At 41.1% G+C, this 12,502-nt stretch overlaps 2 protein-coding genes across 5 annotated transcripts in view; both read left to right on the top strand.

The window, feature by feature from the left end:
- The window catches only part of TPH1 (tryptophan hydroxylase 1), a 29,149-nt gene extending 26,842 nt beyond the window's left edge, over positions 1-2,307 (top strand). For both annotated transcript variants that reach the window (XM_026092714.2, XM_026092715.2), the window contains 2 exons: positions 346-479; positions 793-2,307. In XM_026092714.2, coding sequence (XP_025948499.1) covers positions 346-479; positions 793-967 — 309 coding nt within the window. In that variant the 3' untranslated portion in view covers positions 968-2,307. The remainder of the gene's footprint in view (positions 1-345; positions 480-792) is intronic.
- A 481-nt stretch (positions 2,308-2,788) lies between these two features.
- The window catches only part of SERGEF (secretion regulating guanine nucleotide exchange factor), a 153,735-nt gene continuing 144,021 nt past the window's right edge, over positions 2,789-12,502 (top strand). For all 3 annotated transcript variants that reach the window (XM_064513110.1, XM_026092770.2, XM_064513111.1), the window contains exons 1-8: positions 2,789-2,876; positions 3,813-3,951; positions 4,675-4,830; positions 5,197-5,291; positions 7,624-7,684; positions 9,105-9,218; positions 9,560-9,622; positions 11,995-12,153. In XM_064513110.1, the coding sequence (XP_064369180.1) occupies positions 2,853-2,876; positions 3,813-3,951; positions 4,675-4,830; positions 5,197-5,291; positions 7,624-7,684; positions 9,105-9,218; positions 9,560-9,622; positions 11,995-12,153 (811 nt within the window). In that variant the 5' untranslated portion in view covers positions 2,789-2,852. The remainder of the gene's footprint in view (positions 2,877-3,812; positions 3,952-4,674; positions 4,831-5,196; positions 5,292-7,623; positions 7,685-9,104; positions 9,219-9,559; positions 9,623-11,994; positions 12,154-12,502) is intronic.

Raw genomic sequence — 12,502 nt, 5'->3', positions numbered from 1 at the left:
TAGCATTAGATTCCGAGTAACTCTATTTTCAGAATGAAGCTCTAGTGTTTTAACCAGATTTTTGGAAATACTGCTCTTATTCACAGAATATCCTCTGTCTGAGGAATCTCTTTTTGAACCCATGTTGGTAGAATATGACCCTTTCCTGTTACCTAGTTCTTTAAGCTTTAGCCACTGTTCAGTTGCGGATACAACTCTTAAGAGATGATACACTGAATGTGGTCTCACTTCATCTTTTTTTTTTTTTTTTTTTTTTAATTCACTCTTTACCTCATGTCATCATCTTCATGGATTCTTTTGATGGTGGTGATGTTCCTCAACACATGGTAATACTACATTACCCAGCACGCCCTCTCTGGCAGTGCCAAAGTCAAGTCCTTTGATCCAAAGGTCACCTGCAAGCAAGAATGCCTCATTACAACTTTCCAGGAGGTTTACTTTGTTTCTGAAAGTTTTGAAGAAGCAAAGGAAAAGATGAGGTACTGTTTGTTTTTTTCGTGTTTCATAAAAGCAGATTCAATTGCATGCATCTCCCAGCAGCAACCAAACACGTTCATTCTTATGAAGTTTTATAGTTACCTTATGTGGGGTTGGAAAGATGAATTTAATATTTACTTGGTCTCCCATCTGCTGGGTGGGAGAGATGACAAACTATATAATTATTATTGTCATTAAGAAAGTAAGTGCTTTAGATAAGTGGATATTTATACTGACTGCACACAGAGGATGCATTTGTTTTTTGTTTATAACTCTCCTTCCTTCCCCCCCTTTTTTTTTCCCTCACTTGAACAGAGAGTTTGCAAAAACCATCAAGCGCCCATTCGGTGTGAAGTACAATCCATATACGCAAAGTGTGCAGATCCTAAAAGACACCAAGAGCATTGCCAGCGTGGTGAATGAGCTCCGTCACGAGCTGGACATTGTCAGCGATGCCCTCAGCAAGATGGGCAAGCAGCTGGAAGTTTAACACCCCAAGTGGCAGTGTGGTGCAATTGGTCAACTTTTTTCTTTTGCTCATTGGTTTCATTCTAGGCATGAAATGTGTTTGTATACACAACTCTTACCTTTACAAATGGACAAATTAATGGCTCATAAGGTTAATCATTTTATCCTGTTTTTCTGTTTTAAAGTCCCTTACAAAATGTATTTCTCCCCCCTCCCTGCCCCTGTAATCATTCTTGGATTAAAAAAAGGCCTGGAGTTGCCCACGAGAAGCTACTAAGAGAATATAGAAATTACTAGTCTGGAGCAAAACTGTGGTCTGTGTATCAGGAATGGGATCAGATGCTTCAGAGGGTGGCTTATGAAGCAGTAAGCAGTGCTGTCTCTGCCAGCCACATATATGAAATGAATATATGGAAAGGATATAATACATCTGAGTGGGAGATCTCTGATGGGTAGGGTATATTTAATAGCATGCTAGGAACTGTATCTTTGTATGTAGAACTTATCAAAAAATCCATGGTTTGCAGCTATGAAGGTCACTGGTAAAATGGGCTGAAAACTTAAAGGTAGCACAAGGTACCCTCATCCAACACTTTGAGAAGCTGGAAGGACTTTGAAGAAGGTGCTTGAAGTTCAGTTTGTGTTTCATATGCCTTTGCGTAGGCGATACCTGCTCCATGTGCAAGCACTGGTCCGGTGTCTCCGAAATGCATTCACTGTTTAAATCAAAGCTTCGTCTCTTTTCTGTGACTTTATCAACCCAGCATTGCTCTTTCTATGGATGTACTTTTACCTTTAGGACATACAGAAATAGTCTACAATGTTTATGGCTTGCATCTCACTTTTAAATAGATTTTACAAGTTTTCCCCTTTTTAAAGAAGGAACCTACTTCTAAGCAGGTGATAAGGGAGGATCTATTTTGCTTGCTTCTGTGAAAATAGTGTTAAACTGCATTTTTAACAGAGATTGGATTATGTTGTTGAAAGATGCATAATATCTGTTACCACACATCTTTAAATTATGTGTGTTTTAAGTAGGAAACCTTATATCTGCTAAATTAGCACCGATTTCAAATATATTGGAAAAACAGCAATTGTATCTTTATTCGCACTAGTTGAACAAAAAATTTAAGAAGGAAACTACTGAAACAGATGAATGTATTTTCTTGGTATTAACAATGTGTGTTTAGCTTCATTGCATCCAAACCTCTGGCTATGTAGAGCAGTAATAATTTAAATATTTCAAAACTATTGTGGAGGCTTAAAGTGTCAATGAAATAAACACTGATGACTTGCTGGTTATTGTTGTAGAAGCACCAGAGCTTTTAATTCAACACTGTAGCAATAAACACGAACCGTTCACTTCTGCCTGACAGTTTATGTGTTTCGGGCTGTGCTTCAGCTACTCTGCACACGACTGCAATCCGTTGGGAATTGTGTACCTGTCTCTGAGAAGGGACTTGTTTTGCCTCGTTTTTAACGGCTCAATCAGTCGTGAAAAGAGGCCGGGGGCGGGGGGGGGGAAGCGGGGACGGCAGTGGTGCCCCTGAGAGAATTCGTTAGGCGAAACCCGCGCGCCCAACGGCCGCCGCGCGCCCAACGGCCGCCGCGCGCCCAACGGCCGCCGCGCGCCCAACGGCCGCCGCGCGCCCAACGGCCGCCGCGCGCCCAACGGCCGCCGCGCGCCCAACGGCCGCCGCGCGCCCAACGGCCGCCGCGCGCCCAACGGCCGCCGCGCGCCCAACGGCCGCCGCGCGCCCAACGGCCGCCGCGCGCCCAACGGCCGCCGCGCGCCCAACGGCCGCCGCGCGCCCAACGGCCGGGGAGGGGCGCCACCGGAGCCCGCCCCCGTCCCGCCTCTTCCTGCGGGGCGGCGGGAAGGGCGCGGGGCCGCCGCCGCTGGCCCTATGGAGCGGGCGCTTTTCGCCTGGGTAGGTGGTGGCCCGCCGCGGCGGGGTCTCGCCTGTCGCCGCGAGATGGCGGCGGCGGCGGCGGCAGCGCCGGGTCGGGGTGGGGGTGGGGGTTGCCCCTCCAGGGGGAAGCGGGGGCCGGCGGGAGCCGCGGGCCGCGCTGCAGTTTGTCCTGGGGCGCAAGCCTGAGCTGCTCTGAGGGAGCAAGGCTCCTCGCGGTTCCTCGGAGCCGGGGCTTTACCTGAGGGCAAAGGGGGGCTGAGAGCCGGTGTGTGCATATCTGCCCCCCCCCCCCCTTTGCTCTGCAATAGCCATGCTCGGTAATAGCCCCTACTCTTGGAAGAGTAAATAAAGATAGGCACTTTAGTGTTAAGGTAGAGATGTGTGTCTCTCAGTTCCTCAGATGCTAGTTGTCTTTGTACATCTTATCTCAGTTTTCCTGTTTTTGAGGTCTTGAGAATTTATTGTATTTTACAAATGAAAGTGAGGTCTTGTGACTAGCTTTCTAAAAAACATGGTGTGCCTGTTAAATACTAGCACACCTGAAAGCTGCCTGCCTTTAATAGGGTCTATCAGGCACCCACCTGGTCTGCCTGTTGAGCTCGAGTCCTGCAATCACATCCACCTGTTAACAGCAGCGGTGAGCAGCCCAGTGCTCTTGCTGTTTTTGTAGGTATGGAGCGTTTATTGCTAAATGTGCCCTTTTAAGATGCACCAGGTGCTGTATCTCAGGGTTGGTGGGGGAAAAAAGAGAGCAGGTGGACAGGAAGAGCACAGGTGAAATGGAGGGCCCATGTGATGACTGTAGGAATGAAGATTTTCCCCTTTGGGATTTTGAGGAGCAAATGTTGGCAGGTTAACCTGTGACATGCCCCAGATAAGCTTGTTCCTTTTTAGGAGCAGACTTGTGTCTCTTCTTTCATTTTTTTTTCAACATTTTTTTGTATGTATTTGAAGGGTGCGAACAGCTATGGACAACTTGGTCTTGGTCATAAAGAGGATGTGCTGGTACCTCAGTCACTGAAAGATGTTTCCTGCAAATATCAAGGTTTTAAAAGCATTACTGGAGGAGGAGGACACTCTGCGGTTATCACTGGTAAAAGCATTGCACTTGCAAGGGTGTATGACTTCTAGATGCTTTTTTTTTTTTTTTTTTCCCCTGGCTGTGTCTTTCTATTGATTTTGTGCTGCCATCTATCTGTGGCTTCTGTTTCTGAGTAAGTACTAATTCTTTGTTGCAGAACAGGTCCTTTCTACCTGTTAACTGAATATTTTGGGGAAATTCATCTGTTTTGTTTATCTTCTGTGGTTACTTTATGGCTGTGAGGACTATTTCTTAACCTGATTCAGACCACAGCTTTTCATACAAAGTCGCTATTTTTCTGTACTTGGGGGGGTGGGGGGTAGGGGAGTCAAGTGGGAGGTTATTCAATTCTGTGAAATTTTAAGTTAAGGAGCAGAAAATAACATCTGGTCTCTGAATGGTTCTGCAGTATATCATAGTTCACTAGGGAAAAGAAGGGTTATGGAGAGGGCTGTGAATGGGATGAAAAACTTTATCACAGGTCTTGCTGAGAGATGCCTGTCTTACAGTACAGATTGTCTCCCTTGACAATCCAGCTCTCTCTAGCTGTGTTCACTCAGGAGGGAGATATATTTCTGATGCATCAGAAATAAGTGTTTTATTTCTCTTTGTTTGACTGCAGTACCTACAATGATATATAATCACAGTCCTTATTTGTCATAGGATCTCATGGCATATGCTTTTTTCTTTTTAGTTTGTTGTGAACTGGAACTTGATTTTTCTTTTTTTTTCCAGATGCTGGAGAGCTCTTTGTATGTGGCCATAACAGAGAAGGACAGTTGGGATTGAATCACTCAGAGGATGCACTGCATTTCACTTTGTGCACTGCCCTGTCTGGCTTTTGCGTGACACAAATTGCTTGTGGTTGGGACTTTACAATCATATTAATAGGTAAATATGTCTCCCTAATACCTGAAGAAGTACTACAATGTAGAGAAGCAGCTGAAGGCTCTGCATTGCTAGTGCTTGTGCAGCGCATAAATGCTCATAGGTTTGAAGATACACACACTGCAGATTAAATTGTTCAGTTCCTTATATCCCAGTGAGCTTCAGGCCTTTACTGAATATGGCTTGTAAGACCAGAAGCCTATGACCTCAGGAGCTTTGGAAGGGGAGATGTTAGGGTATTTTTTTCCTGAGCTATTTGGCAGTGCTGTTTTGCCTGTTCTTTTGCTGGAATGTTATAGTGCTTTGCTCGTGCTCACAAATACACTGTCGTGCTCCAAGCTGAACAGGCTCTAACGTTTCATTTTGCAGGAACTGGCCTAGTTCTCTCCTGTGGGTCTAACTCTTTTGGACAATTAGGAGTTCCTCAAATTTCATGTCCATGCTTGATTCCACAAAAGATTGAGGTAAAGATTCAAAAGAAATTGTGCTTTATAGCTCTGTACTTTTATATTGCTTCCAGCAACTTAAAAAAGTCTGGTGATCTTAGCAGGCTTTAAGTCATACTCTTCAACTACTGTTAATGGAGTCTATCTGATGAAGCAGACTTACAAAATAAAGTACCAAAGATAGTTATTGCCCCAGAAATGAGAAGCTAGGGCTGTTCCCCCCGCCATGTAAAGGAGTTGCCTTCTTTTTTTTTTTTTTTTTTTTTTTTTTTTTTTTTTTTTTTAATAGTTGTGTGTTTCTCTAGGGCTTGTAAGCATAATGGATTTTGATAGCATCTGCAGAATAGGTCTGATGCTCAGGTGATGTAAAGTGATACTAAAGCTATGAAAACTGTGCAGGTTTACTCGAACCGAAACTTTGCATCAGGTGTGTAAGATACTGGATATGCTTTGCTATTTGAAGGTTTTCCATGACTTTGCTGTAGCTTGTTGGAGATTCATGTTTAAGGGTACCTTGTAAAACAAAACAAACAAACAATAGTTTCCCCCCCCGCCGCCACCTCCCCGGAAGGGAGAAAAACAGATTTCCTGCTGGAGTCCAACAAAATGAGCTATGCCCCTTCTTTTGATCTATTGCTCTTGCGCTTTGTGTGCAGCAGTTCTGTTTTTTGATAGGTGCTGTTCTTCAGGTATATTTATAACTGTAGGAGTTTCTTCCCTACAATGAGGACTGTAGTCTTATTTCCTGATTTTTAAGAACAGTCAGAAAAAGCAAGCTTGATCATCCCCAAAATAACAGTAGTGTAAGAAATCATGTAGCTGTAGGAAAACTAGACCTGCAAAAATAAACTTTAGTTATATCACCTTTGAGGTTAAAATGATTTTTCCTGTTGTGTGTAAAGGAACTGAGAAGTTCATTCATTCACTCTTTACCTAAGCTTCAGTATTTACCAAACAATATCAGTTTCCAAGGAAATAGGCTGGAAAATTAGATACTGCTTTCTCTATTGTCCAGTACTCTCATATATTGTAAATACTAAAGGCTGGACTCCAATAGAGTGTCTAATATTGCTCCCCTAAGTCACATGGAGATATTTGTAGGTGAGGCACTGCTGAGTGTGAGTACGGAGCTCAGAATATAGCCCCAAATTAATTGCTTTAAAATGTTATGAGAAGTAGGTACCGAGACTTCGGTAACATCAGAAAATTTTTCCTGTTGTTGGCTATAAGCGTAGCAATGTAAATAAACTTCTCACAGGAATGATGTTCTCTCCCTCTAATTAATCTCTAATTTACGCTGTAGTTTCCTTTTTGAAGAACCCTAGTAAAACTCTCTCCCATCCAGATCAACTCTGATGTTTGTTCTGTGCAAAGACGGGAACAGCAATAACTGCAGAACTGGAAGGGTTCTCTGACAAATTTAGCCCCATAGCTCGTGCCAGGCACCACTCTTGCTTTTTTGAATTTTGTGATGATCTGGTGATGTAGGGAAGAAGGACAGGTAAGTAGTCTGTTACTGAATGGCTGTTATAGCACCTGATGTTTGTGCAGCCTTGAGGTTTCCTGGGAACATCCTTCCAAAATGGTCCTTGGAAATGGTGGTATTGGCAGTGCTAATTTGAATCTGTCTCCTCCCTGACTACATGACCTGTTTGTTCATCTGAATATTTTCTCTTTTGGTTTGTGTCTGTTAAATGCTTGGGCTTGATGCCATTTATTTTACATAGTGTTACATCTGTGAGAAGAGTAGTAAATTCTCAGTACTCAGAAGTGGGGAAAAAGCCAGAACTGAGGTACTCTGTGCAAACTTAATTTACTCATTTTATGCATGTGCGCCTACGTATAGTCTTCTGCTGTGTGATGGTATTGAGAACCCTTCAGTATAGGTGGTACTGTCAGCTGTACTGTCTGTGATCACAGGATCTGGTAAACTGAACAGCCTGATGGAACTTGTTGCTGCTTGTCACTGGTATTTGCTGTGGAGTTTCTGCTGTAATTCTTGAGGAATACTGAGCTGAAATTGGGAAATAAACGTTTGTGTTGTCAGGATTCCTTTATTCATGTGATGATTTTGACCATAGCTTTTCATTTATTGCTGTAGTGTTGTACAACCAGTTTTTTTGCTTGATTTTTTTTTTTTTTTCTGAAGGCTTTCTCACTAATTTTTATGTTGGCCAGATTTATTTCCTTTATAACACAAAATGTTGATATGTGCTGTGACGTGCAGCCTTGAATTGTCAGAACAATTTTCATAATGTTCCGCTTTTGTGTTTGAGTTGATGTGTCTTGTTTTGAGAGGCGAAAAAAAAAAAAAAGCAAAGAGTAGCTAAAGTATTTTCTTTGTGCTTAGTCCCTGAAAGAGAAGGTGGTGGATATTGCTGCAGGACTGAGGCATGCCCTTGCTGCTACAGGTGAATATGTCATCTTGCTTTATCATTTCAGTGATAAATGGGTAGTACTTTAATGTTTGGAGTTTTTAATGGCTTAGAAAACAAAGTGGGTGAGTTTTACTTTAGTTTTTAATTGATTTTAAACATTGGAAAACACCACTGAAAAACACCAGGGAAAACACTGCTGAAAACCTTGTAAGATTTTGATACAAATTGATGTGATGATAAACAGCCTAGAAATGTCTTTCCAGAAATCTCTGGTGAAGAAGCGTTCCCAAGATTTCAGAGTGACAGCTGGTTAACAAGTTAATTTTCTGATGGATGGAAAACATACTGATTTCTTTTTTTCCTTTTCTGAAACAAAAAAAAAAAAGATTCTTTTCCCAGAAAATTTTTCGTCAATCAGTATCTTTTTACTATTTTGAATTCATTAGTTTTTTTAATAGAAGAGTGAATTTTGTTTTGTAGAAGATGTTTCAAAATGGAGCTGTGCATAAAATGTTTTTAACAATGTATTTGAAGTTGACATCTGGAAAAATCACAAGAATGACTTTTTCCTTTTATTGGGAGGGGAAGGACATACTTGGAGTAAAATTTTAGAAGATATTTGTTTAGTTGCATACCTTTGAAAATCTGGTCCTCTGTGACTTTATCCCACTGTCTGCTGTATGTATGTGGGAGGCTCATAACTTCTAAATATTTCTCCTACTGTTTTTATAGACTTCCAGTTTGTTTGTGGAATAACTGTAGAAATCAAAACCTTCCAGGCATAGTTGATTTGCAATTGAGAAACCACAACTTTTTTTTTTTTTTTTTTTTTTTTCCAAATGAACTTCAGTATAGGTTTCAGGTGCTAGACTCTTCCTGAATAGGAGAATGGGATTTCTGATGTTTGAATATTGGCAATTAAGCTTCCCTGACCTCTGGTCTGATGGAGATCTTGATTCAGGGCTAGGTCAAGTCTGTCTGTTCCTGAGCGGAAGACAAGTGACTTCACTCCGTAACTGTGGTAGACTGCACAACCAAATTAGCTTAAAAAGAGGGAGAGAAAGGTCATTTCTTTGCTGGCAGCTCAACTGGGGAACATGCTTTTAGTAATAAATAAAAGTTATATCTGTTCCTGAAGGACTACAACTATGAAACTTCTGTTACTGAGTCCTTAATAACTCTAGTATAAGAATTAGAAAGCTGACAGAGGTTGCTTAGTATTTTCTTCATTTTCTTACCTGTGCAATGAGGCTACAACTGTTTGTTGCCTGAGGACTTCACCAGGATTCTCCATGTGTGTCTGATGTACGCTTCTGGCATAAAGGGCTGCTGAAGTATATCTCCAACTGGTGAAAGTGAAGTGAATGTGCTTTTAAAACTAATTACTGAGTTAAGTGTTTTTGTTAGTAGTTGATGGGTTTTAATCTCTTCTGTCTGTGTTTTCTCTGGAAAGAGAGTGGTTCAGTGTTTCAGTGGGGAACTGGCATGGCATCTCGGGCAAAGCGTGCAAGCCAAGGAAAAACTCTCCCCCTGTTCTTGACAGCCAAGGAACCCTGTGGAGTAACAGGTAATCCAAGAATCTGATTCTTTGTAAGGGCAGTAGTGTAGAGGTATAATTTGGAGTGATGTACAGCATCCTTTTATTAAAAAGTCACTTGGTATTAAAAACATGTAAGCTTATTCTGTGCTTCAGCTACTCCAATACAAGTTCATAATCAAAAGGAAAAATAGTATTGAGTCTTGCAGTGTCTGTGATCCAAAAGCAAAGCTTTTGTTAAAAAAACTCTATATCATAATGATATACTTGATTTAATATAGGTTGGGTGGTTCATTTGGTACAACTCAGTGTTTTATGTCTACGCATAAAATATCTGCTATACAAATTTTATAAGACTAATTTTTCTCTAGGCCTGGAAGATGTAAAGGTGAAGAGAGTTGCTGCAAGCTCCTACCATTCGGTGTCACTCACAGGTAGGCCTCAGGTATAGAAGTAAAATTCCTTATCTCTGCCTATAGAGACTTTTGTACTTCAAAAACTCTTGTGAGTTTTGGTAAAACTTGGTCTGGCTTAGTGCAGTTAGTTGTTGAAGTTTGAGAATTAATTCAAAAGTGAAACTTATTAAAAATATGAACCATTTTGCATTCCTGCATCTTGTAGACATTTTGTGCTGTATTTTGAAAAATTTTCCTTTTTTAACAGTTGGATTCATGGTTATTCATGGGGCAGGTATGAGTAAGTAATGGTCTGGGCTCTCTGGCTTGATGGTTCGAGACTCTGAAAGGATTTGGACAAGCGTGGTTGCAGATGTCTCTGCTGTTGCAGCATGACGCTGTATTGGGTAACTCTTGACTGGACTAGCATTTTTAACCAGTGCAATTCTGTGTCCACGGAGAAAGGCTACTTTAGGTGGTTGCCCCAAGAAAGGCCACTGTGGTTATCCTGCTTCTGCTGCCTAAGCTAATGCCTCTGCCTGGGGCTGTGCTGGGCATAGACATGATGAGATAGTCTGGGGCTACGTTAGGTGGCTCTAATACAATGCTGTGTTGCACAGTGTGCAGATCTACATGAGATGATGTAAGAGCACACAGATCGTTTAAAACAGTAAGAAATTGCTTAAATCGTTTCCATAACTTCTACCATTTGTCTTTTGATCCCTAGGCAGTGCTCCTGTGTTGCTTATTTAGTTTCCAGTAATTGATAATGAAAGGCTGATAAAGTATTTTTTTTTTTTGGCAGACTGGGAGAAGGAAAAACAACTGCTTTTCATGCTGTAATCTTAAGTTTTTGAAGTGTGGAAAATGTATTGAACCTTATGAATACAAGTCCTTACCTAACTGTATAGAAACAACTTCTTAACAAATATGTAGCCATCTGGTACCTCTGTCATCATTAAATGGAGCACTGGAGTATTTGCTTATGCAGATCCACAAAGAGGTTTAGTTGTATGGGGAGATGCTACAAGATGCAAGTTATTGAATTCTGAGATGCAAAGTCTGTATGCCATTAGTAAAGAAGAACTGTGAGGACAAACAGAATCTGTCTTAGCTAATTAACACATTCTGTCTGTTTAGATAGTGAACAGATTATTCTTTCATGCTTTTGCTTTTTACTTAAGAGAACAGTCTATTTGGCAATAGGGAGATCAAACTTACTAAAGCAGGTGCCAAAGCTTTTAATAATGTAATGCCATTGTTGCCCTTCATCCTGCATTAGCCTTTAAAGGTACTTGTTTGTTTCGGTTTACCCTGTGTAGTATTTAATAAGTGAGCTCTGCTCTGTGGGGATTTTTTCAGCAATCTTGCACACTCTGTGATGCAGTTTTCTTTGGCTCTGTCTCATGAGCCACCTGCTGGTAGAATATGAAATACATGTAATGAGGCAGGTTTTTGACACAACTGCTAAAGTGGGTTGTGGCAAACATGAATGGCAGTTCATTGAGGAGAAAAGAGGGGAAAAAAAAAAAAGCAAAAAAAAAAAGCAGCAGCTGAGTTGCTGCTTTGTCTGTATCCAAACTGGCCTGAACTCTCCACTTACGTGAATATGCTACTAAGCATTAGGATCTAGGTTTTAACAAAAACCTGCTCAAGAAATGAGATGAGGGTTTAGCATGTGACATTTCTGAGGATAAAGTAAAAACCTATTCTGGAGAGGAAAAGGAAATGGCAGAAACAATGCATTGTTAGTTGTGGAAATGTTGTGTTCTATATGGCTGTAGGAGAGTATAACTTTTTTCATTGTTTGAAACAAGCTTTGTCACCTCCTTTTTCTCTCCAGAATATGTTTTTACTTTTTCCTGGGAAAATATGTATCAATTTTAGTTGAGAGTTCTGACGAAATAGTTGCTTGGTTTGTTTTTCCTTTTCATTTCTCTTATCTGAGAAATTTGTGAAGTTCTGCAGATTCCTGTCAAAGATGTATAACTTGGCACTTAGTGTTTTTTTTCCCCTTTCCTCTCCTTGTCTCTAGTCCTTTCCTGTGTGTGCCCTGTGTGTAGTTAGTTTTCTAACAAAACTTGCCTTTTGCTCTGAAAGCCTTTCAGTCATCTTTGAGAAGCTTGCAGTAGAACTGAGGTCTAGGCAGTTGAACCTCAAAGCTCAGGGAACCAATGCAGCCCTCAGAAAACAAGTATGTTGTTAAGGCCCTTGCAGATGCTTCTGATGATCTAGGTACAATGTGTGTGCATATGTTAAAGAGATGCTGGAAGAAAAACATACAGCAAAAAAACAGGCTGAATTAAACATTGTTCGTTCTTCAGCATGTTGTGCTGTGTTGAGACAGAGCATGCATCTGGTGGTATTCTATATATGTCACTTTCCGCTAATTTTATTTCTGTCTTTTGTAGATGAAGGATGCCTCTATGTCTGGGGTAGCAACAAACATGGGCAGCTAGTGAGCAAAGAGATCTTTCTCGTTGAGCCCAAGAAGATAGAGGCTCATTTTTTCTCATATGAAAAAATTGGAGCCGTTTGGAGTGGATGGACACACTTGGTGGCACAAACAGGTAGGTTACCTAAGCAGCCGCCAGATCTCGCACCTGTGCAGTAAATTATCTTTATTACAGGCAAAATGACTTTTAAATCGATTTTTTTTTTTTTCTCACTGCTGTTGGTTAGATACAGAGAGTTTTGCAGTTTCACCTGAGCTGTGGTAGTTTTTTGAAAATAATGAGGACAGACATCCTTTGGTTTCTGTCCCTCAAGTATTATTGTGCTTACGTATCATGAATGTTTGCAAATACAGTAGCACATGCATGCACACACCGGACAGACACATCCTCTCTGTGCCATCAGGTTACTAGTTTTCTGGAATATATGAGAACTTCTAAAGATCGTACTGTTTGAGTTATGCCT

This window comes from Dromaius novaehollandiae, chromosome 5 (assembly GCF_036370855.1).
Source record: "Dromaius novaehollandiae isolate bDroNov1 chromosome 5, bDroNov1.hap1, whole genome shotgun sequence".
Classification (NCBI taxonomy): Eukaryota; Metazoa; Chordata; class Aves; order Casuariiformes; family Dromaiidae; genus Dromaius; species Dromaius novaehollandiae.
The sequence above is the reverse complement of the archived record's forward strand: the minus strand, read 5'-3'. Positions and strand labels throughout refer to the sequence as shown.